The sequence below is a fragment of the Rhinichthys klamathensis genome, unplaced genomic scaffold (assembly GCF_029890125.1).
Source record: "Rhinichthys klamathensis goyatoka isolate OS25496 unplaced genomic scaffold, OSU_Roscu_1.1 h1tg000595l_1, whole genome shotgun sequence".
Classification (NCBI taxonomy): Eukaryota; Metazoa; Chordata; class Actinopteri; order Cypriniformes; family Leuciscidae; genus Rhinichthys; species Rhinichthys klamathensis.
In genome coordinates this window covers 1,751,904-1,779,253 of record NW_026607051.1, presented here as the reverse complement: position 1 = coordinate 1,779,253, position 27,350 = coordinate 1,751,904, and the positions used below count along the sequence as shown (strand labels likewise).

The following is a 27,350-nucleotide window of genomic DNA, read 5'->3' as shown; positions in this document are numbered from 1 at the left end:
ATTTGTAAAGGTGTAAATCGGGCTTCAAGTGTAAGAAAAAAATATGTGCATTTAACCCCTTCGCTGTTATTTTATAAAAAATATATATTTTACAAAATATTTTTTACTATAAAATTACTATAAAATCAAAGCTATATATCTAACCAAGAAGTGTTCCAAATTTGAAGTTGATATCACAAAAATTTAAGTTCCCATGAGATTTTGTTTTGGCGTAGTACCAAAAATAGCCACCGGGTGACATACATTCCATTGAATTTAGTTGTATGCATTCTGCCTTAAATTAATACATTTTTGTCCAAATATCAATTCTGTCACAAAATTTGGAACCTTGAGACTCAGACCTTTCTGACAATATGTGTTTTGTCAAGATTAGAAAAGGTTTTGATCATAAATTATGAAATATAATAAAGCCCAAAAGGGGAGGAGCCTGATAAAATAATTTAGAGTACCATTTCTATGGTAACGCAACGTTCAATTTCAAAATGGTTTTCACAGGATGAATTCTGAGTTTGTAAGCTTTCAAATGATACCCAATTTATGATAACTACTAAAATATATGATGTAATAAAAAAAGGCGATAAAAAAAAGTATTATATTTTAGAGGATAATATACACTACCGTTCAAAAGTTTGGGGTCGGTACGATTTTAAATACTTTTAAAAGAATTCTCTTCTGCTAACCATGGCTGCGCTTATTTGATTAAAAATACAACAAAAATCAGTTATAGTATTAAATATTATTCCAGTGTAAATCAGCTGTTTTCTGTGTGAATATAGTAAAGTGTAATTTATTCCTGTGATCAAAGCTGAATTTTCAGCATCACCAGTGTCAGTGTCTTCAGTGTCAAATGATCCTTCACAAATCAGTATAATATGAGGATTTGATGCTCAAGAAACATTTATTATTATTATCAATGTTGAAACAGTTGTTGGTCTGTCAGTTGTACAGTTTTTTTTTTTTTTTTGGATTCTTTGATGAATAGGAAGTTCAAAAGACTTTTGTAACATTATAAATGTCTTTACTGTCAATTTCGATCAAATTAATTATTCCTTGATAAATAAAAGTATTGATTTCTTTCCTCCAAAAAATAAAAATAAAATTCTCACTGACCCCAAACTTTTGAACGGTAGTGTATATATTATACTTTTTAGAGGATAATATTATATTATAATTTTTTATTGAAAAATACTAGATTATATGTTTTATTATGAACCTTTAGCATGAAAACCAAAGTTTAAATTATTAAAGGTGTGTGCGTCAACTTTTTGTGACAAAGGTCAGAACTCCTGTTATGACGCAGATTTTTTTAGGTGCACTCGTCAAAAAATCATCGGTTACTCTTCCTACATAATTTGTAGCAAAAAACAGCAGTCAAATATCTATTTAGGAGTCTTAGACCTTTCCAACCATATATAGTTTGTCATAATTAGATTAGGATTTAATAGTAATATAGCGAGGTAAAGTTAGGCGTCCCGTATACGGAACGGTGACAGTTAAGGGGTTAACTGTTTCGTAAGTGTAATTCATGTATTGTAAAACTGCAACTTCATGCTAACGCAAAATAAATAAGATCTGTATTCTTCAGACTTTCATTTTTCCGCGCTTACACTTGGCACGGTTTTTGCGCACAAATGTGGCCAAAAGCATTGCAAGCCTGTGAACAGCAATCTGCAAGCGAAAACAACAGAGGCAGGAACAGATGAATTGCGTAAAATCAAACTTTGTAAAAAAATAAACTGTTGCAAATGTCTAAATGACTTGCTGTGTGCATTGGGTAAAAAAGTTCCCGAAATAACCCGATTTGTACAGTTGCGTCTTTCTTTTACCTGCGCTTCCAGTTTTGCCACGATCCTCTCACTCACTGAGTTTTGCAAGCGCGTAGAGGCGGGCGGGTCCACATTCATCATGTAGCCAATCAAATGAGCTTCTCGTTGACACTCGGTTTACTCTGATCTGATTGGTTCAATAAACACCCCAGTCACCAGAACACATCTTTATCTTTATTTGGCTCAGAAATGTTCTCATTGCCGAAATGGTACTTTTATTGCACACATACATGTTAAATAAATAAATAAATGAACAAATAACTAACTAACTAAATAAATCATGATTGCTTAATAAGCTGTGCACCATTAGGCAGACTATAGAGGGTATGCGCATGACGTCACCGTCGGCCGGAGTGAATGCGGTCACGCCCACAAGTGGCAAAAAGACTGAGCGGCAGCATTTGTTTTCAGCGTGAATGCCGTGAAAAACACACAAAACACATCTAAAACGGGAAAGAGCTTTACGATTGACTGTACAACTAGATTTGACCAGAAATCTGAGGTACTGTATATTTTTACAGACTGCAAAAAGCTACAGAACAGACTATATTCTGCATAATTTGATGTTTTTAAATAAACACTGACAAAAAACTATACAAGTTTTAGGGCTGGAGGATATGATGATATACAGTATAACATTTATGTAAGTGATCACTCGGATTTAGACCTATCTATATTGTATTTATATGAAACGTTTACAGGCAAATTTCCTTAATTTATTTCCCCGGCGTCAAAATCAGGCACATATAAATGTCAGGAAACACGATTCCTGGCTGCATGTCAATATCCATGGATCACTGGATCTTTGATAAGTTGTAAGGAACACTACATCGAGTCCAACTTTTAGTTTAAACTGATAATAGTTTGTTTTACTCGCGTTTTCGCAGTTTCCCCTATTAACTCCAGCCACGCAGCAGCTCTTTTGCCACTCAGTCCGGCTGAGGGGGGCGTGTTCCGGCGGGAAAGTGCATTCCCTCTATATGAGCCAATACTGAATTTCGAGCTGGTGTGAAAGAAAATGTCTGTGTATTCAGTGCATGTATCCTGCTCATCATCCTCCTGCTCTTCATCCTCCTGCTCATCAGGCCACATCAGTTTGTAATCTTGATGCTGCTGAATGTATACGGCGTAGTATCTGCACTACTGCATGCATAATTTCACCTGTTTGCTGATCAGGGGGGATTCCAGAATTATTATTATTATTATTATACTAAAATTAGTTATAATAATATTTTTCCCTTTAACATGTATTTTAAGAGCATCTCTAAATTATGCACCATTTATCACCTGCAATTCCATCGTGTAACCACTAGATGGCTGTATATATATATAAACATATCTTTGCTGTGTATTGCCTGGTTGCTGGGTTTTTATTCAGACATAATTAGTTACTTTTTGTCAAAGTTGAGTTCATGTTGATTTAGTATTAGTTTTTCATTACAGTCAAATCTGGACACAGAGAAAACATTTTGTTATTCATACTAGCTACATATAATAGCTTGATCAGTCACATGGAAGTAATCAGAATCAATATTGACAGTGCAAGACAATATTTCAAAATAGATAATTGAGTATTAAATACCACGAACAGAGACATGTGAAAAACACTGCATCAGAATGGTATTATTACATAAAGAATGGGTATTAAATGTTTTGATTGTAAAGTTTAACATCAGCTCAGTGGTGTAACAGATTATATAATGTATACAATTTAAATCCAAAAACATTTACACCATTGAATATGAATGTCAGTCAGCCTGGTGCCCAGCTTATTAAGCAATCATGATTTATTTATTTAGTTAGTTAATTATTTGTTCATTTATTGATTTAACATGTATGTGTGCATTAAAAGTACTATTTCGGCAATGAGAACATTTCTGAGCCAAATAAAGATAAAGATATTGTGTTCTGGTGACTGACTGGCGTGTTTATTGAACCAATCAGATCAGAGTAAACCGAGTGTCAACGAGAAGCTCATTTGATTGGCTACATGATGAAGGTGGACCCGCCCTCCTCTTCGCGCTTGTAAAACTCAGTGAGTGAGACGATCGTGCCAAAACTGGAAGCGCAGGTAAAAGAAAGACGCAACTGTACAAATCGGGTTATTTCGGGAACTGTTTTACCCAATGCACACAGCAAGTCATTTAGACATTTGCAACAGTTTATTTTTTACACAAAGTTTGATTTTACGCAATTCATCTGTTTTGCAGTTCCTGCCTCTGTTGTTTTCGCTTGCAGATTGCTGTTCACAGGCCTGCAATGCTTTTGGCCGCATTTGTGCGCAAAAACCGTGCCAAAAGTGTAAGCGCGGAAAAATAAAAGTCTGAAGAATACAGATCTTATTTATTTTGCGTTAGCATGAAGGTGCAGTTTCACAATACATGAATTACACTTACGAATAACAGTTAAATGCTGCAAATATTTTTTTCTTAGACTTGAGGGCCGATTTACACCTTTACAAATCTCTTGCGCATGCAAATTTATTTTACGCTTGCAATCTTGTGTACTCTTTCACAAATCTTAGCCTGCGCATGCAATTCATTATGACATCATTTTACCTTCATAATTCCTTACCTTAAAGGGATAGTTCACTTTGAAATTAATGTTTGGTATGTTTTAGCTTACCTCAAGGGCATCCAAGATGTAGGTGTCTGTTTCCGCAGTAGTTTCAATTTTGATATTTTTAGGTCAAACCGTTCTTGTCTGTCAGTCATATAATGCAGGTCTATGGTCACCACCTCAAAGAGCATGCACAGAGAAGTCCAAATTAAACATGATTTAATGACTGGTAAATGTAAGTACACATTGATGGCCTAAGACACGAAACGAGCGGTTTGTGTGAGAAAACGAACAGTATTTATATCGTTTTTACCTCTTGTAACCACAGCCACGTCCAAGTGATCTGAGGGCGCGGGCGCTTCGGTCTGCGCAAGCGCCGGAAAGCGCCGGAAGTGATCTCTTCCAAAAAAAACAAAAAAAATTCAACGTTGTCTGTTGATATATCGAATTCGTCTTCCATTGCGATTTCCTGTATAATGTTTAGATCTTCACAGTGAAAGGTAACACTTCCGAAATCTCTGTGTAAACAATGAGTGACGTACACGCGCGAGAGATCACTTACGGCCGGCGCTTGCGCAGACCGAAGCGCCCGCGCCCTCAGATCACTTCGACGTTCCTCTGGTTACAAGAGGTAAAAACGATATAAATACTGTTAGTTTTCTCACACAAACCGCTCGTTTCGTGTCTTAGGCCATCAATGTGTACTTACATTTACGAGTCATTAAATCATGTTTAATTTGGACTTCTTTGTGCATGCTCTTTGAGGTGGTGACCATAGACCTGCATTATATGACTGACAGACAAGAACGGTTTGACCTAAAAATATCAAAATTGAAACTACTGCGGAAACAAAGACACCTACATCTTGGATGCCCTTGAGGTAAGTAGGGCCCTATGATTTCCGCGATCATGGAATCGCGGACGGAATTACGGAATTGGGAAATTAACGCGGAATCTAGTGTTAACGCGGAATTTCGTGGAATTTTACATATTTGGATTGAAATTCTGTTTTTGTGTGGGAGAAGAACGTATGTCTGGTGAAAATGCAGACCGGGGGAAGCAAATCTGGGCGACACAACCCCTCCCGTCATTTCAGCTCCAATGACGGCATCAAAACAATGAAAGCATGGCGAAGCGGCTCTCCACGGCTCTGCTTTCCTCTGCGAAAAAGTTAAGAAACTCGACGCTATAAGCCCTCAGTACCGAGCCGAGCAGTTCGCACGTGACTTTTATGCAGTGTTTCCCACACATCGACTAATTCGTTGCCACAAAATCAACTCCTGCCGCAATATTGCGTTTCGTTTAGGGCTGCACGATTTGGGGGAAATGTCATATTGCGATTATTGAGGTCAATATTGCGATATGCGATTGCGATATAATAAACAAATGGTTTCATGAGTCAACTTGCTTGGTTCTAAAGCAAAATGCACACACAGATTAGTGATAATTCTGAAATGTGTATTTCTCAACTCAAACTAGCAACAACAACTAAATGATTGATAACACCTATGATCAATAAGCCATTGATGTCTGGATAAAAATTAATTTTATTTTAATTTAAGTGAACTTCAAACAATCCTCACATAAACCCATAATAAATGTCATATTTACCTGTGCTCTTCCTGTCTAACAGGTATACAGAAATTGAATAAAGTTAGCAAACAGTCGCGCTGCATAAATTATAAATTATATGGACTAAAATCCTATTTAAAGCTACACAAGTTCTTTGGTCAAGAGCAGTGAGTGTTTTTCTGTTTCCTTTGTTCTTTGATTAACTTTACTGACAGAAAGCATTATTGGATGCTGGCCCTTTAAGAGTTGCTGACAGAGACGCAGATCTCACACGCGCCTTATTCTCTCACAACTCTTTACGACCATCATAAGAATGCTCTTATGTTATGAAGACACTCGACAAATGATATTTTGGCATAATTGTGTGTGTTATTGTTCGTTCACTTCAAGCGGAAAGAGAACTGTATTCTGGCGCGCGGTCTGTGCATGCGCATGATACTGGCGCGCGTCTTTCAGTCAGGACATTCACAGGCAGCGCGCTCTCTTTTGACTTCTCGCTGAATGGTTAAAAGCATTCGCATAAATAAGAGCGGGATCAAGTAACACTAGCCAAAGGATGATAAAAATAACAGATGCTGTGTTAACAGCCCTAATTTGATTATTTCATATGAAATCGCAGTATTTTGCGTCATATAATCGCATAGGCTTGACATCGCGATTACGATTGCGATATGATTAATCGTGCAGCACTAGTTTCGTTCATTTTTTTTACGCTATTTAAAACACGCAGCGTATTCTTTCTGTTGTTCACCACAGCGCGTCGGAGCTGTTGTGCTGCACGCAGGAACGAACGACATCAGGCTGCGGCAGACGGAGGTTCTGAAGAAGGACTACAGGAGCCTGATCGAGACAGTACGCAGCACAGCGCCTGAGGCAACGATCATCGTGTCTGGACCGCTTCCCACGTACCGACTAGGACAGGAAAGGTTCAGTAGATTATTTGCACTAAATGAATGGTTAATGTCATTGTGTAATGAACAGAAACTGCTCTTTGTGAATAATTGGAATCTGTTCTGGGAGCATCCTAGGCTCTACCGCGCTGATGGCCTGCACCCCAGCAGAGTCGGAGCGGCTGTTCTGTCGGACAACATCTCCAAGACGTTACACACCATCTGACTAGTAAGTCAAAGTCCAAATCACAGTCTTTGCTGTCCCAACTTAATTGATATAAGTAGTGTAGAACATTATATAGAAACTGTGTCTATTCCTCGTCTAGTGAGGCCAAACAATAAATCTAGTGTAGGATCTAGGAAAAATCTTATTGTAATTAAACCAGAAAATCTAAATATCAGTGAACAAAAACAATTTCTAAAACTAGGTCTTCTAAACATTAGATCGCTCACACCTAAGGTGGTTATTGTAAATGAAATGGTCACAGATAATAGCTTCGATGTGCTTTGCCTTACTGAAACCTGGCTTAAACCAAATGATTATTTCGGTCTAAATGAGTCTAGTCCACCAGGATACTGTAATAAGCATGAGCCCCGTCTGATCGGTCGTGGCAGCGGTGTTGCAACAATCTATAGAGATATTCTTAATGTTACTCAGAAAACAGGTCACAGGTTTAATTCATTTGAAGTACTTGTGCTAAATGTTACGCTCTTAGATGTAAGAAAGAAATCCCTATTATCTCTAGCATTGGCTACCGTTTATAGACCTCCAGGGCCCTACGCTGATTTCCTAAAAGAGTTTGCAGACTTTCTCTCAGATCTATTGGTCAATGCCGATAAAGCAATAATTGTTGGAGATTTTAACATACACGTAGATAACACAAATGATGCGTTAGGGGCTGCGTTTACAGATTTATTAAACTCCTTTGGGGTCAAGCAAAACGTCAGTGGTCCCACTCATCGTCTAAATCATACACTAGATTTAATTATATCATATGGAACCAATCCAACCGATATAGATATTATACCGCAAAGTGACGATCTCACTGATCATTACATGGTAATGTGCATATTACGTACCGCTGAAATTTGTCATGTTGCGCCACGTTATAGACCAGGCAGAACAATCCTTCCAATCACTATAGAAAGATTCTCAAATAGCTTACCTGATCTATCTCAGCTGCTCAGTGAACCCAAACAAACAGATGGACTAGAGGAAATGACCAGCAGTTTGAGCACCATTTTCTCTAGTACATTAGATATTCTAACCAATTAGATTAAAAAAAGGTTAGAGAGAAAACTAAAGCACCATGGTACAATAGTACTACACATGTTATCAAGAGAGAAACTCGTAACTTAGAGCGTAAATGGAAACAAACTAATTTAGAGGTCTTTAGAATCGCGTGGAAAGACAGTATGTCACGTTTAGAGATGGGACGATTACCGGTTTCACGATAAACCACGATAAAATATACTGACGGTTAGTATTATCGTTTAAAATTTAATTATCATTAAAACCGTGTTTGATTATCGCGATTTTAATAACTCACTGTAAATCATGTCAAGCCAGCAACAGTCTGACGCAGGCGCAGCGCGCAATGTTTTTTTTTATTATTCGAGAAGGAATGGCGGAAGGCAGTGAGATTTTTTGTTTTTGGGAGATTTTTCAGCCTTTTAAGAGGACGAAATCTGAGGTGTGGTCATATTTTGGCTTTTTACAAAAGTCCTGAGGGAAACTTGATCGAGGATGGTCACCCTGTCTGCCGAACAAAACGTCGCTGCAATAGAAACACTTCAAATCTTCCGAGTCGTCTTTGTGACCATCACCCACTGTTGTATAGCGAACGCAAGGCAAGTTAACTTTGACCTCAATACCAAAACTACGTCTGGGAAATAATTGGGCACGAAATGTTGTTTTGAGGTCACCCACTTACAATAGACGTGAAGCTTCCGCGAAGAAAAGTTTGCAGCAAGTGGCTTTGAGCCAAAGACGAACGAACAACTTCAAGCAAGACTATTAAGAGTGACATTTTAAGGGATAGTAATGTATAGTTTCATTGTACACTTGTTACACCGATTTTATTTTTACCACATAATTACGGGGACATATTGAATTGAGATTAATGTTTTAAATCTTACTCGTTTAAAAATCCATTTTGTACAGCGTACAAAACAATCGTCCAGACAAGATGATCACAACAATATTATCAAACTCTGTAAACAATAAATCAACTCCGATAAAACGGGAGACGCAAGACGGCAAGTTGTATTTGAATAAAACAAGAGCGCGCGTCCGTTGTGATGCATGGATGTGCGCCGTGTAATAATGCGTTGCTATTGACGACGGTCATTATAAAGAAGGAAATGTCACAGAATAGAATCTTGCTTAAAAAACTGCATAGAGCTGCTTGTTTTATTTGTTGTTTGTTGATTTTCAAATATAAAACTTGTTGAAATGTTTTCAGTGTGAGCATCAGTCATTTTTGAACACTTTCATCTAATTTTAACAAAACCGTGATAATATTGATAATCACAATAATTTTGGACACTATAATCGTGATATGAAATTTTCATACCGTCCCATCCCTAGTCACGTTATAAAAAGGCTCTAAAAGCAGCCAGGGCTGAGCATCTCCGCAAACTAATAGAAAACAACCAAAATAATCCAAGGTTTTTATTTAATACCGTGGCTAGACTAACAAATAAACAGACATCACCAGAGCAAAATATTCTGCTACAGTATAGTTGTAATGATTTTATGAATTACTTCAATGAGAAAATAGAAAGCATCCGGAATACAATTGTAAATGTACAATCCTCTATGGTGTCTTATGATTCAGCCTCAATTATCTCCCCTCAAGAACAACTACACCGCTTTACAACTATAGGACAGGAGGAGCTAAATAAACTTATCTTTGCATCTAAACCAACAACATGTTTATTAGATCCAATACCCACTAAACTACTGAAAGAAGTGTTACCTGTAGTGGAAGAGCCTCTTCTCAATATTATTAACTCGTCTTTATCTTTAGGTCATGTTCCAAAAATATTCAAGCTGGCAGTAATAAAACCTCTTATTAAGAAACCACAATTAGATCCAAATAACTTATAAATGGAAGATTTGAAATGGGTCTGTAATTTGCTGTCTAAAATACTAGAAAAAAAAAACGTGTCCGCTCAATTGTGCTCTTTCTTGCAAGAAAATGAGATATATGAAAAATTTCAGTCAGGATTCAGACCGCATCATAGCACAGAAACTGCGCTAGTTAAAATTGCAAATGATTTACTTTTAGCTTCTGACCAAGGCTGTATCTCAATACTAGTTCTACTCGATCTTAGCGCTGCGTTTGACACTATCGATCATAAAATACTCTTGGATCGACTACAAAACTACACTGGTGTTCAGGGACAGGCATTAAACTGGTTCAGATCGTACTTATCAGACCGTTACCATTTTGTCTGTTTAAATGGGGAAAAATCGAAGATAACGTCAGTAGACTATGGAGTGCCGCAAGGATCGGTGTTAGGCCCTCTGCTATTCTCAATATATATGCTGCCACTTGGTAATATTATAAGAAAACATGGAATTAATTTCCACTGCTATGCTGATGACACTCAATTATATATTTCATCACGACCAGATGAAAACACTAACTTATCTAAATTGACAGAGTGTCTTAAAGATATAAAATGCTGGATGACGTGTAATTTCCTGCTATTAAATCCAGATAAAACGGAGGTATTACTTATTGGTCCAAAAAACTACCCACAAAATCTCTTACAATACAACTTTAATTTAGAAGGATGTCCTGTTACTTTATCCACTACAGTAAAAGACCTGGGTGTTATACTAGACCGCAACTTGTCTTTCGAAAATCATATTTCATATGTTACAAGAACGGCCTTTTCCCACCTTAGAAACATTGCTAAATTACGTAACATGCTATCTGTTTCTGATGCAGAAAAGTTAGTTCATGCATTCATGACCTCGAGACTAGATTACTGTAATGCTTTATTAGCTGGTTGTCCTGCATCCTCAATAAACAAGCTACAGTTAGTGCAAAATGCAGCCGCTAGAGTTCTTACTAGGTCAAGAAAATATGATCATATAACACCAATTTTATCAGCTCTACACTGGTTACCTATTAAGTTTCGTATCAATTACAAAGTACTACTACTGACCTATAAAGCCCTAAATGGTTTAGCTCCTGTGTATTTAATGGACCTTCTATCGCCCTACAATCCATCGCGTTCTTTAAGATACCTAAATTCGAGGCTTCTGGTCATTCCTAGGATATCTAAGTCCACTAAAGGAGGGAGGGCGTTCTCACATTTAGCTCCAAAACTCTGGAATAGCCTTCCTGATACTGTTCGTTGCTCAGACTCGCTCTCCCAGTTTAAAACTAGATTAAAGACGCATCTTTTTAGCCAAGCATTCACATAATGCTTACCTTTTATACTACTGTTGAATCAGATCAAATGCATTAATATTATGAACAGCAGCTACGCTAATTATTTCCCATCTGCTTTTCCGCTGTTATCTCGGGACGCTAGTCCCGAGGTAAATAGCGTTCGTCAGCTCCAGTTTGTATCCAGCCTCTCACGGAGACTTCAGATGCCCAAACACCTGCGATGAGACGACTCGACGCCTGTGAAGAGACGACTCAACGCCGGCGATATGTTATGCCCTAAATTAATACATGATGATTAACTAACTGTATTTTTCTATGTACATTTCTGAAATGCACTTTCTGTAAAGCTGCTTTGAAACAATATGTATTGTGAAAAGCGCTATACAAATAAATTTGAATTGAATTGAATTGTATTTCCTTTCCCCGCTCTCCCTCCGTCTCTCTCTCCGTCTCTCTATCACTCAGGCGTCTCTCTCACATACATGCACGCGCACACACACACACACACACAAACCGCGTCTGTCTATGAGGCCCCGGACTGGACAAAAGCGAAGCGAACTCCACGAGCGACACTGGGCGAGAGAGAGACAGAGTGTGACTTATTTAAACTTTAAACTAATATAATTTATTTTACTGGACAGTTTAAAGCTCATAACCATATTTTGTTGTTACTTGAAGAGTGCAGTGTCATGTTGCATCATGCAGTATTTGTCCTGAAAAGGCTACTGAGTAAATGTCTGTAATTTAAGGTCATTCCTATTTTATTTGTATACATTTTAATCATTAACTTTAAAAGCACACTCTTTTTATGACTAAAATAACAGTAAAGGGTAAAAAAAAATGAATTCCCAAAAATTAAAACGGAAAAAACGGAATTTGGGAAAAAGTAAAACGGATTTCATAGGGCCCTAAGCTAAAACATACCAAAAATTAATTTCAAAGTGAACTATCCCTTTAAAGCTGCAGTCCACAGTTCTTCCTCTTTGTCGCCATCTCTGTTTGAAATCTGCAATTGCAGTTATTCACGGAATTATCAACTTTACATGAGTTGTACTTCGACAGGACACAGCGCGGATGAACAATGTTTGAGGAGAGTGTGCAGCTGTCAGTCACTGCGCCGGTGTGGATACTACTGTCATTCAGAATCACAGATTATTCTAGGGCTGGTCCGAATACCATTTTTTGAGCTTCGAAGCTTCGGTAGTAATGAACATCGAATATTCGAAGCTTCGGAATCTCTATATGTCTGTCTGTCTGTCCGTTTGCATTTTGATTATTTCGAGAACCGTTCATCCAAACGACTTCAAGGAGTGCAGTGTCGTATTTGGTGCAATATAGATAGACAGGCTAGACGTGACACGTTCAGAATTAATAAACTTTTATTAAACTACAGAACAGCGCAAGCGGGAAGCGCGCGCGCCTCACGCGAGCAGAGCTTATTCTCCGAGAACGGACACTGCACTAGTGATATAAAACACACACACAGGTCTGTTAACTTAAATATTAGACTACCTTATTAAAAATATTGCTTAAGTTAACAGACCTGTGTGTTTTATATCACTAGTGCGTGCAGTGTCCGTTCTCGGAGCATATAAGCCCTGCTCGCGTGAGGCGCGCCGCTTCTTTATTTAAATCTACCCTAAAAATAAGTGAACTAACTAAATAAAGAACATGGTAGCAATAACAATAACAATTTCAATAACAACATCACAAATTTAAATGTATATTTCGCAGTAGATTAATTTAGATTGATAATAACGGGTAAAAAGGATAATACATTTTGTTTCTATTATTCTATTTTCCACAATGTCAAAGCAACGCAGCTTAACCCAAAACACAAGCTCAGGCATGCACTTCTGTCCATGATACAAACTCCGCTTTTCTGCACTCTAGCCAGAGAATACTCCTGTTGCAGGAACACTTTTAGTAGTCCAAGAAGAAGCAAATATATTTATTAAGTAGCTAAGTTATATGTTAAGTATTATATTTCACCAGATTTTATAGTGTAAAACATATTCAAGCGCGAATGAGAACCGTTTCGAGGGGGATGCCAGGTGTGCAAAAAAAAAACGAATATTCGAATGTTACATTTTCAAATCGAATACCAACCCACCGAACGAATATTCGGGTCCAGCCCTAGATTATTCTTTTTGGAAGTATGACCAACATAATAATTTTCACCGGAAAATGTCATCTGAACAAGTAAGTAACATCAGGGCCGGACTGGGACCAAAATTCGGCCCTGACATTTGTGGTTTTCACCGGCCCAACTAATTGATGACGTTAAAAAAAAACGTCCCCAGAATCTGAACATTTTTCCCACTGAGGCACACCATACAAGGCAGCAATGACTTTCACACTGTAGGCATACACGTCATGATATAAGACTGAGGCGCATAGACTTTAGTCCATACACATTCACAGCACACACGAGCATGGCACGGCGGCCCGACGCACACAACACAACTGCTTAATAAAAAAAAAAAGCACCATGACCAAACCACAATAGAATATATATGATAAAAAGAAGCATGACCTACCTTATTAAAGTGGGAAAAACATTTTTATCTTGGGACATTTTTCAGCATGGGCCTCAAGACATTTGGGTTTTTTGTCCCTTATTTTTTCTGCACCACCCTTTACTTTCACAAAGTTCGTCTTTTTATCCATTTTGTAGATCGGCTACTGACATGCTAGCAAGATTTGTTTTACTCTTTCCCCGCTTTTGGTTGCGTACTCTTGACGTGGAGCATATTACTTTGGGCAGAGGGGAGGGCCTCTGCCTCTCACGTCCTCATGCACGTCCTGCCATATCACTTGCCAGTAGCTAGGGGGAGAAACCCCCCTATAAATATGGGCCGGCCCATCTCGTTTTTTCCGGGTTTCTCACGTATTTTAGCTCTTTTCCCGCTGTCTTCCCGTTTTAGTATTTTCCCGTAAAATATCCCGTAATTTTACGCTCTGATTGTGTTAACTCAGAACACGCAACTATCTGTGTCTGTGAAGTGGCGGCTTGCACTTGGGTTGCTAGACCTCCAGTAAAGCAGGTGGCAGTATACAGACAGTAGCTTAGGCTACTATCGAAGAAGAAGAAGACAGTCGCAGCGGCGCGGGTGCGAGGAACATAGCGAGGAAGAGAGAAAAAGCATGGGAAAAAGTAGTGGGAAGTGACTTTGAAATGATCAAGGAGAGTAGAGTAGATGAGTGTGATGTGCGATGATGGATCAGGAGGACGCCGACGGCCAAAATCACCGAATTAACCACCAATTCTTTGAGTTCTTTCTCCCTCTGTCTCCCAACATTAAGCTAAAACACGTTGTAGCAAATGAAAAATGTGTAAGTAATGTTTACTTTGTTCATTCATAAAGCACTTTAAACATATTCATTGGTCTGTAATTCTGATATATTTATTGTTGGCACACGACCGACCTTCAACGTTGAAATATGGTTGAAATGTCAGTTGTTGTTTCAACGTTGAAACAACGTTGATATAACGTTTAATGCTAAATGGTTGAAAACCAACCGGTACATGACCAACCTTCAACGTTGAAATATGGTTGAAATAATGACAGTTGTTGTTTCAACGTTGAAACAACGTTGAAATAACGTTTAATGCTAAATGGTTGAAAAAGGTTAACAAAAACACTTCTAAATCAACGTTGAAATTTTTACAAGATCTGTACGTTGAAACAACGTAATGTTTTCAACAACATACAACAGAAATATCTGCCTTTTAACGTATCATTATGATAATTAATTAGCATTTAATGATTAATTTATCTTAACAGCTCTTCAGTGTATGTTAAAATATAATTACTATCATTATCATTATTAACAATACTAGTTTTACTTTCAAGAGAGCAGTGCAGCAGAAACATTTTGCTTTATGTGAATTTGTGTGAATTTACAATTTTGTCTGCATGCCTAACATTACATTATTACATTTGTATTCATACACTGTCATGTCATTTGACCAATTAATTAAATAATAATACAGACTGCAAATAAAACTTAATACACCGCAATGTTAACTCGCGCAAACTATTGTTATTGGATGTTTCGCATTTTTACTTTGAGCATGATTGGTTGATATGTCTGTCTTCCAGTAGCCTGGTAATACCAAACTCTGCTACTTCGCTTTGCTTCATAGACAGAGTCTGGCATGGCATCATTGAAAAGTGTTTTCTTTATCGCGGGGGGGGGTTTGGGGGGGGCGCTCGTCTGAAGTATAAAATCATTGGTTACCCGTAAGCCAATCACATAACGTTTGGTTATGACGTGTGTTATGCGCCAGCTCAGCAGCATCGAACTGCCACTGTAAACACATTATAACGCGAAAACGAAACCATCGAGAGAAATACCGGAGTGAACATGGCTGTCAACGACTTTTGTAGATTATGTGATGTAAATCTACGCATCCACGGCACAATCGGGGCCTCTATTATTTGACAGTAAAGAGAAACAGGAAAATATTTGCAGCCAACTGTCAAAGTTAGGATTAACGTTAGTTCTGTCAAACACAGCTCTTTGTTCATTTCGAGTCTGTCGGAAATGCTGCAACTTAATTGCAAGATTACAGCATGACATGGCAATATTTACGAACTGGGAAAAAAAAGGAGACACTGACCTGTCAAAAGGGTGCCAGTTCGAGCTCGACAGATAAAAGAGAAGGGATGACGGGAAAACCTGTCGGGAGTAGGGCCACAACATCACCTCCATTCAAAATGTTTAACAAACACTCTTCTTGTTCGGGCTTCAGTTTGCAAATGCCGGCATTATTCTCACAACAGAGTGAATTGCATCCCGTGTCTCCATATCCGCGGTCGTTTTCGATTTCCCTAACCTAAAATACAATCTTAAACTCTGCGCTTAGCGTCTACGCCACGGCTCTCAGCCCGCCCTCTGTTCGTTGATTGGCCGGATGTTTTCAGGCCTGAGGAAAACTGAGAGACATGTCGATGTCTCAGACTAATGGTGCGTTCTATTATTTATCCGTCTCGGAGATCCGAATCGGAAGACAGACGTTGCCTAGCAACACGCCCCCTTTCCTCGGATTTCTCCTCTCGGACGTCGGACAACCGTGAGGACACCGAGCAAGAATTCCGTTTCGGAATTCAAGATGGCTGCGCCCTGTGTGACTTGTAAGTATGAATTGTTTTCATTGTTTTTGAACCGTTTTGGTATTTTAAATGACGATTATAATCACTCGTATTACTGCGTCCCATGTAGGTATGGGAATCGGTTGTTGTGAGTGCAATTACTAACGTTGCTAGCGTTGCTAACAGAAGATTAACATGAAAAACATGAAATAAAGTGAACATTTTCAAGTTCAAATGGCTGCGTTTTGATAAGGTGTAGTCATGATATATTTTTTTTAATGTAAAAATGGCCAGTGCTACCATTACAACAGCTTTCCGGGTGGCGTCCATTTTTTTCTCCGACTCGGACGCGCAAAACATAATAGAACGCTTGAAGTGTGGACGTGACGTCATATCCGAGGTCCGAGTCGGTTCGTTGGCTATAATAGAACGCACCATAAGTACAGAAGCGAAATGAAATTGAGCGGAAGTACGAAGTCTGACGTAGTCAGGCTAGTCTTCCAGGAAACTGTCCAATGAGAATTTGCGTGGCTCTGCGCGCCTATTTTAAGTTTGAAAATACGTCCGTTACTCTCGGTCGGTAAACAGCTGCTGCTTGCGTTGATTACTCGGTCAGACCTGGATTATTTTATATCTGCCTGTTGAATTCTTACATTTTGAGCGAATTTGAATTGATATGTCAATGAAGAACAAAAGCTGGAATGTGAACAGAGGAATACTGGTGATATCAGGTAAGAAAACATTTTCAGTCTAACGTTAACGTTTAGGGACACGGGTAACGTTAACTTAATGGTCATAGGCTTACGTTACTGCAACCTCATAAATAAGTTATCTCTGTGTGTGTTTTTGTACTGCTTCACCATTAGCGTAGCGATATTAGCACGTATTTCAATGTAACATTAGTAAGTTACCATCTGACATTGCTGTGTTTTGTTGTTGGTAACGTTATGTATTTAATGTTGTCAGCTAAAGAATGAGTAATGTGATAAAACCGTCATTTATTCGTTAGAAGTATGTTTACATAACCTATTCAAACACTGATAACGATATTGAAAATAATTTTGTTTACATTTTTTTTCTAGATCAAGCATTGGAATACGATTTTTATCGGGGGAGAACACCCAACAGAAAGACCCATTCACAACTAAAGTAAGTCAATTTTACCCACTGTTCGAAAACCAACACTGGGATTAATATATAGTATTAAGTATGATTTTCATCTTCAAAGTAAGACATTTAACGTTACAGAAAGAAAGTCTGAGTAACTTTTTGTCCTTTTGTCTTTCTTCTGCTGAAGTGGGGCACTGAAAGGGGATTCATGTCACCTTCATCAGTTCTTTCTTTAATTACTGGAAACCATTAAGAGGAAGACCCTCAGATGTGTCATAATAGGATAAATGCGGCTGCAGGTAAAATTATTTGATGGTTTGATTTTGGTGTACCAAACAGCTTTTTTTTGTGTGCTTCCCTTGCTATGATACACATTTCTGATGTGATTGCCATGCTTTAAGTGTATGTTTACATTTTTAATCATGTAATAACTAACAGTCTCAAAGATGACATTACTCCGTTCATGTTGTGTGAATGTTATAATGGCAAACGTTTTTACAATTTAAATCAATTTTAAAATTGTTTAAAGGAATGGTAAATATATATATATATATATATATATATATATATATATACTGCTTTAAGGACTTTTTATTGAAAAATTTCTTCTTTCCCCCCCTTCAGATTTGCCAAGGATCCCGCTGATTACTGGTAATTTGGTGGAGGATTATTCTTTAGCTGCTACATTGCACTATCACTTCTGGTACGGATTCATTGACCTTTTGTGTTATTTTTTTATTTTACTTAATTTAATAAATTACTTTTAATTAGTGAAATGTATGGTTAGGATTCTGAATTAAAACAGTGTAATGTTTCTCCACAAATATTATCAGAAATATACGGAGCACCCCAGGGGTCAGGCAAAAATTGTTGAAACAATATAAACCTGCATTGAAAGATATAAGTCAAAGAGCAACAGACCACAACCCTCTCAGCTCAACACCAAAATTTGGTGATTTCTTCATCTGTTTTAAGGATGAAATCATGACCTTATGATTATAGTTACCGTAACTGACACATGAGTAATATTACATTTTTTACAATTCCACCTTGGGGCTCTGAAGAATTGCTTGTGTAAATTTTCATCTGAATACATCAAATATGTGTTTAGCATGGATAGTGTTGTATTTGTTTTCTAACCTAACTCTAATTGAACTGTAAAGTGAAAATCTTGTACATGTCTTATTTTTTATTCATTTAAAATGCTTTTATTTATACAGGATAGTACAGACAGCGGGCAAGAAGTGAAGAGGGAGAGATGGCATCGGAATGGACCTCGAGCTGGGACCCTGTCGGAGCACTGCACTCACATTTTATTGAGAATTTAAAAACTTTTGTACTGTACATTTTAAATATTAAATGTTTAATTTAAGGGTTACTGTAATTGAACAAAAACTCTTTAAATATCCCATTTAGATTTCTACTTCTACAGGTTTTTAACATTACTTCGAAAACGCTGCAATTTAAAGTTTGAGATGTTTTTCATCTGTTTTAGAAAGTATTTTTAGACTTGTTTTTTCAGAATAAAACTTGTTTTACAATTTGAGCATTTGTTATTTCTTTATTAAATGTATTTAATTAAGCTGCTGCAAGTAATTTGAAAGTTACATTTTTTTTAGTGTAGGCCTACAGTTAATCACAAATTCAGTCAGCATTGTCATGACTATGTTCCAACTGCAAACTAGGTTGTAATTGAATGTACAATTGTATTATCCCATGATGAAAGGTAAGACGGTTGATTCAGTTTGCAAAACCGAAGCATAATTCAAAATTGGTTCAATGTCGACATTCAACCTTTATTCACCCATATTGAAAGAAGAGACGGTGAAACAATGTCACGATATCAACGGTGAAACAACGTCACGATTTCAACGTTGATTCGTTTTGCAAAATCGAAAGGTGATTCAACGTCGACAGAAGACCATAACCCGACAGGTAAGAGTGAAACGACGTCGCGATTTCAACGGTAAATCAACGTTGTTTCTTCCGCGGTGAAACGACGTCACAATATCAACGTTGATCCCAAGGGCGTAGATTTGGTTTGAACATTGGGGGGGTTGAAGTTTGGGTATGCCTCCTGATATTGTGATCATGGTATAAATAATGGGGGGGTCGTAATGCATAGATTTAAATATTGGGGGGGTTATATCCCCCCCACAAATTACGCCCCTGGTTGATCCGTTTTGCAAAATCGAAAGGTAATTCACCGTTGATTCAACCATGGTACCTGACGTTGTTTCAACGGTGAATCAACGTTGAAATGCCGGCTGGGGTAGTTATAAACTCTTTAGACTGTTAATGATTAGTGCTTTTTAAAAAAGTTTTTGGGTAAGAATCGTGTAAAAAAAAAATCCCTTATTTTGGGGATGGATTCCGGGAAATCTCCCTTATTTTCAATGTTGACAGCTATGCTATGGGAAGATGCAGCAACGTGGTCAGCTCGGCCCAAAACAATAGAAAATCACACCGGTGTAGCAGTCGATTCTGTTCCCTACCGGAATTCCTGTTCCCCCTGACAACGCATGCGTAGCAGTTGCAACGAAGCTCAGCTGGATGTACGGAAAGCGAAAAAGGCCAAAAGCATTGGTGCAACATTTAAATGTCTTGATTAGGGATGTGCACGAATATTCGAATTTTCGAATATTCGATCTGTAATTATTATTCGAAAAATAAAATACTATTCGAATTTTACTACGTTGCTTTGCTGGCCGTAAATGCAGTGAATCCATGATAAATCCCAAGCACTAACTCGCAATTATAGTTAAATGCACAGGATGGCGCTGTGGAGTGTGTTAACAAGTTGTGTGTGTTTGATCACATAATGTTGTCGTCTGCCTCGCGAAGTTTGGAATTACTTGAAAATGATCTTACTAAATGGAATTACTTTTGATCAAATTAATTAATTAATCTGAGTTATAATATCATCACCACAATGAGAAATCACATGAAATCCAAACAGTTGAATGAGGCAAAATAGCTGTCCATCACTGCATCACGACTGCAGGTAAGCGCAGCTGGACCCCGCGTTATCCGAAATGATAAATGATCTTCTAGCAAAATGATTTTGAGACATATACTTCCTTTAAGTTTCGTTGAGGGAGACCGGTTTAAGAACAGAAAACGCAAAGTGCTGTTAGAAACTTAGAACACCGTTATCTTTGTGTCTCTGAAGCGTCTGTCAGCAAAGCGCCTTTTCTCCCTCGAGCTGGTGCATCCCCCTGCATGTGGATATCGTTTTTCTCAATATAAACGTGAAACAATATAAACACGATAATCATACTGACTCGAGTGTATGTGTGCGTTCTGTACGATATCTGGCGCAATCTGCTTTATTGGGCGTTTTTTCCCCGTTCGCGCTGCTTGAGCATGCTTTTATTAATGCTTTTGTTTTTTATATTTTTTGTTTACACATAGGCCTACTGTTTAATGTTTTCAACTAAAAGAAAACTTTAACATATATTGTAAGCTTGTTGTGTATATTGCCTAATTGTAAGCGTGTTCAGAAATGGTGACAAAAACGTAAAAAAAATGTCAACTTAAAAAATAACGTCTTTTTCGTTAAACGTCATTTAAATAAACGAATATTCGAATATTCGATTTTTATGAGCCCGAATATTCGAATGCAATATTTTAGAAAAATGCCCATCCCTAGTCTTGATACACTGCAGCATAATAAAATGGTTCTCGCACTCCAATCATATTTCTGTGAATTAATTTAATTAATTTAGCACTTGTTCATAGTTTTTGTATTATGTCTGAATATATTCAGTTGAATTGTGCCCATATAAATCGCCTTATGTGTCCATGTTGACATCCAAACTCAATGCCTCATATTATTGTCTTATTATTATTTATAAAGATTGCAAAACGTCAGAGATGACAGGTTTATGATATACAACTTTGTAAACAATATAAAAATATATTAACAACAAGTTCAATGTCACCAAAATACACACGTGTATTTGTGTATGAGAAAAATAGTTCCTCACATTATTGTCACAAGGGAAACACATTTTCAGGTGACACCTTTTGTTCCCTGTATGAAATAAAAATAATGAAATAAATATGAATAAAACCATATATTGCTATTACTACCTTTATTATTATTTTTGACATGCAAGATATAGGCTATGGGTGCAACATAACAGTCTAATCATAATTAATTCAATTTCAGAGGGCACTAATTAAATGAATAAATTACCCATATTAATAAATGGTGTTCTAAATTGGGGAGATGACCACACAACATTGTCTCCTGAATTTTTATTCTTGCTGGCACATTCCAACAATGGATCCAAAAATGTATGGGGAAATCATGAACTACAAAACTCAAGGCACATAACCATTTGCATTAAAAAGACCATAAATATGTAATTCTCAGACGTTCCTCCAATTTCCAAATTGATGGCAATTAATTCCAAATGATAATTATTCTACACAGTGGAGACAGCTCTAGATAACTCTACAGACAGGACTCAGGAGTGAGGTATAGTGATACAACAAGACTTGATACAAACAAAAAGCCCATAATTGTCCATGGACTATAGCCTTCTTATAATTAACTTGCCAGGAACTAGAACATCAAAAATAACCTATCCTGCAATTTCAGTTTAAATTAGCCTATTTCTTTCATTGGGCCTTTGTAAAGGGGCCATCTAAATTGTTGTTTAGATTTATTTTACTAAAGCTAATAAAGCTATTTCAATAGATGGCCAACTTTACTACCTCTCCTCAAAAAATGGAATATATGTGTTTCTTGCAATAAATAACAATATCAGTCTTTCAAAACAAGCATTATTTATTTTATAATATGAGACATTAAAAGCACCTGTGAAGTGATTGTGATTCAAATAGTCCTGCACTAGAGGCTTATCTGTATTTTACAGTCTATGGTATTAACCAGAGCCTTAATAAAACATCACATTGAAATTGGTAATACGGTTTAAATTTGAAAAGAAATAACCTGGATTGAATTGACAGATGGGAAAACTCAATTAGGGCTACAAGTTTCGGAAATAAAATACAATACTTTTTTAACCTTTTGGCTTCCCGTACATCCAGTTGTGCTTCTTGCTCGTCATAGATATGCTTGCTCGTATTCAGTTCTGATGGTACGTATGGTAACTCGGCAACTACGCATGACTTGTAGTATGATTGCGTAAAGGGAACAGGAATTCCGGTAGGGGACAGAATCGACTGCTTCACCGGCCCTTCTAGCATGTGCCAGAATTGCCAGATGGCCAATCCGGGCCTGAGTAACATCCACTTTTGTTCTGGTTCTGACATTGCAGTAAATCGCGCTGATTAAATCTAAAAATCGGTTATCATATCACGCAAAACTGTGCAAATTATACTTTGTTCTCAAATTGTTAATGTTAACAACGTCAGCATTGCGTGACTACATGTAATGTCCTTCCGATATGTATCCTTGTTTTCGCATGGGCCTGGTTGCAGTCTCTTTTTTCCTGTAAGTTACCCACTCCGAAGTCCGAACTAAGTCTTTTGTATTTTACAACGGGTGAGTCTCCAGTTGTCACTGGTGATTGTCGTTTGAACCTTTCTGGATCCGGCATCAAATTGATAAGTTTAATCATCAAGTGCTGTGAGAAAAGGCTATAAATCTCCACCTCCAACATCCTCACACGGAATATACTAGCCGAGACTCCTTCTTTATGAGTACATATGTGACGTAATGACGCAAAGACATGCTCGAATCTCCCGTGAAAATCCTTCAGTAACACTGAAATTAAAAAAACATTATTACAAGCTTACCGTTTTGAATCGAGCTAAGGCAAGCAGATAGTTTTGAACACTGGCTGGTTATTTATTTTCTCAAATATGTATTTTGGATAATTTGTAACCCAAAAAAAACTACGGACTGCAGCTTTAAAGATAGCTTTAGTTTTTGGACCCCTAAGTAATTTGTGGGAGGCTCCACCTCGTGTCTAAATGTGGTAGTGCATTCAAGGTTTTGATTATTTGTTATGTGTAATTTTGATGTACCCGCTTAATTAAATATTAGACTAGAAAATACAGACCTAAGATATTTTAAGTCCATACACGCAACTACTTATGAACCATTCTCTGAAAAAAAAAGCTATTAGACTGCTTTTTCCCAATACAAGATTTGTAGAGACTCACCAGGCGTATGAAGCCGAATCCTCGATCTCTGTTGATGAAAACCTCATTTGCCTCGCCATATTTGGAGAAAAGCTTCTTGAAATCTTCCTCCGTCATATCTGATGGGAGATTACCAACAAACAGTCTGCACCGCTGAGTAAATGTTTTCTCCCCCGGTCTCCTGAAGTTCTTGAGGTCTAAAGCCATCTCTTGAAGCGCAGTGTTTTCAGGACTAGAGTCCCGCGGTGATGGAGCTGCCGCCTCCATCTTTTCGCTGGGATCTGGGGAAGATTCCGCGCTGCGCTTCACATTCTGCGGGTGCGGGGATGTAACGTTAGCATTGTTTTGAATATTCACCTGTTTTAGGTTACGGTTTGCCATTGCGCTGGAGCCTTAACTATGACTTATACAACACTGACTCGGTTTTTATTTTATATTAATCGAAAAAGAGACGTTGTAGTATGGTCTATTTTTTTTTTTTTACTATTATTGTAACCTATACTCAAATGAACTTAAAAGAAGACGACTCCAGCGCTGCATCTTCTTCTTCTTCTTGCGGCGGATTGCAGACACATAAGTGCATTACCGCCACCTATCACCCAAATGGACCATTGTCACTCTACACTCTCCCAGAACCATATGGCTCTGATATTATGAAGCTGCAGACTTGGGCTGCGTTCGGAATCGCATACTTCCCTACTATATAGTAGGGGAAAAAGAGTAGGTGAGCGAAAAGTATGTACGAATCATAAAAGAGTAGGCGATAATTACCTGGGTGACGTACGTGCTAATTATCGCGAGATTCGGACTTAAGTGCGTTCGAATGCCTACTTTCCTATAGTAAAAGACACAGTATAGATTAAGTTATTGTTTAAAAACGAACGCTTGGTGACATTACTTGTACTTCAGGGAGATGTTTTACATTAGATTAGTGCGTCATTCACTTGGCTTCTTCATATTTCTATCAGGATCGGTGGATCAGCACAAACTCGGGATTTTACGCAAATGATGATAATTGACTGTAAGAGTGTAAGCAGCTGATTTTAAATTCTAAAGCATGACCGTTTTTTGTTGTCATTTTTTTTAACGAGATTGTCCAATGCTTGCATTATTTGGTACAAAGTGCAAATAAAATGTTTAATGGCAAACACGTTTCCTGGTTGATTACCTGTTCATACAATATGAGGGCCTATTGGTTCTGTAAAGCCCTATGTTATATTTTTTAAAGATTCATGTTTTCTAATAAGTGTCAACCGGTTATGTACGACTGTCTATCTATGACTGTGACATCAGGTATATTAAAAATCCAATTGTTTATTCATCCACCATCGCATTGCGTGTTCATGTTCATGTAGGCTACTGGATAAAAATGGTTACAAATATTAACACTCACATATAGGCTAGCTGCATAACCATAAAAAAACACACTGCTATAAATCTGTGCAATTATAATAGGCTGTAATAAAATAAATAAAACACCCAGCAGAGAAGTGATATGAACATGTAGGCCAATTGCTTAAATACGCTCTTGAGCACATAGCCTAGATTATAATATTTGCTATAGATCAACATAACATCTGTTTTAGTAAAAAAAAACACACAAAAACATTGCAGCGCTGCACGGATTTTATTCCCATTGTACGCACATAACCCAATGGCCAGGGCTTGCTATTTGGTAGCCTGTCTTATTTGTCACCGTGGTTTTGCTTTAAAATAAAATAAAACACACTTTCGGATTTATCCTTTGTTTATACTGAAATACAGGGAATTATCATAATTTGTGTAAAATCCCGAGTTTGTGTTTATTCACTGATCCTAATGGAAAAACGAAGAAGCATAAACGAATGATGTAAAATTAAGGAGCTCTGCATGACATGCGGAGAAATATTGTCTAAATCAGCCCACATAGAAATGATCTCTCCTTTGATCTGCCAGTAATTTCATGCAGTCATGCTCATTGCCCACCAAAAGTGGCACTGACTTATCTGCAGGGTAAATTAATATAGTAGCCTATCTAGGCTAAATCTCAAACAGTGTATTATTTATCAGCAACATATTTTGTGATATCGCCAAGCCATAAAACTGCTCAATATTAAAGCTTACAATATTACTTTTTGTAAAGCTGCTTTGAAACGATGTGAATTGTGAATACATTTTGACAGTAACTTCATCTAACTTGATTCGTAAGTTCATCAAAACATTATCCAATTGATCGTTACTGAAATCGCAATTATCACTTAATATAGTACGGCCAAACAGCGTCATAGATAATTCATAAACTCGTACATAAAGGAATGCGCATGCTCGTGCCTCAAGCGTCTATGCCAATAAGATTGCTGTATTATAAACCAATAAAATCGGGTGTGGGCGGAGCGACACGTGTCGCCCCACCTAAAAGTGTCGCCCCGCCCCATCGTCCAGACTGCACGGACTCGGCAAAAGTGCGCATCAAGGGCGCAAATCGACCGCAGGGGGGGCGCTCGCGAGCACCCTTCTGAGATCTAAAAATGACAAATATGGGACACACTGCGGTCTCACGGACTTAACGGACACGCGCACGCGGCAGCCATTGTAAGTCCACAAGACCGAAAGTGAACATGAAGTGTGCCATTTGGGATTGGGCCTACGTTCGAAACATCAATGGCCCTGTCCCAAATGGAACCCTAAGCACTCGTGGTCTTCCTCTGAGTCCGCACTTTCGCGACGTAAGGCCGCTTTGAATGTCGGGAAGAAGTCTGCTGTGGAGTCCGCATCAGCGCGGGCTCGGCAAAAGTGCGCATCAAGGGCGCAAATCGACCACGTGGGGGCGCTCGCGAGCACCCTTCTGAGATCTAAAAATGACAAATGGGACACACTGCGGTCTCACGGACTTAACGGACACGCGCACGCGGCAGCCATTGTAAGTCCACAAGACCGAAAGTGCTCATGAAGTGTGCGATTTGGGACAGGGCCAGTATTCATAAAAGAGTAGGCGAGAAGTTCCCGGATGGCTTACTGCTTCCGGCCTGATTTTTGAGTGCTCAACCGATGGATACTCTTCTATCCCAGGAGGCCACGCGAGAGCATACGTCATTATCAAACATCACGGAGATCAGCGACGCGGAGGTTTTCGAATGTGAGTAAACACGGTTCCTTATGTGTTAAACTACTATAGAGTAAACGTTTTAACTGTTGAAGGTGTAAAGTAGTTAGACAGTATAGTATAGTTGTGATTTTGCTGTAAAAACATGTTTTGTATAGCTAGCTAACAGGGGAGCTCTAAGCACACGTAACGTCTCTAAAGTGGATTTACATAACCATATAAACATGCTTATTTAAAATGTCTATTTACATCTGAAAGGAAAATATTGTAAGTATTGACATATTGCAGATGAGCACATCACAACATGAAAAAGACATCTGAGTGATGTATGTGTGCATGGCATTATTATAGGATAACGTTATTAAATTCACTGTTGTCAACACTGTTGACATTAGACAAATGTGCTGTAAATAAGGTAAATAAACAAATCTATAAAGTAACTAAACACATTTTTATTCAGACTGGTGTGAGCACTGAGGATGAGGAGCCCAGAGCTGAATCCTGGAAACGGTGCCATGGATGAGACGCTCCATCACTCCACCGGCCCTTATCGCCTCAGATTGTGAAGCGCAGCGCAGCAACAAGCTCCGGCACGAAGGCACGGTCACCTCTGGTGAATTCATCAGAGTAAAGCCGCAGAATGGGAACCGCTGTGTTGAGATGGCAGTATGTGGGGCTCA

At 38.1% G+C, this 27,350-nt stretch overlaps 1 protein-coding gene across 1 annotated transcript in view; it reads right to left on the bottom strand.

The window, feature by feature from the left end:
* Positions 1-24,079, bottom strand: part of pspc1 (paraspeckle component 1) — a 166,773-nt gene extending 142,694 nt beyond the window's left edge. The window contains exon 1 of the mRNA XM_056240391.1: positions 23,610-24,079. Coding sequence (XP_056096366.1) covers positions 23,610-23,969 — 360 coding nt within the window. The 5' untranslated portion in view covers positions 23,970-24,079. The remainder of the gene's footprint in view (positions 1-23,609) is intronic.
* Positions 24,080-27,350: the final 3,271 nt, after the last annotated feature.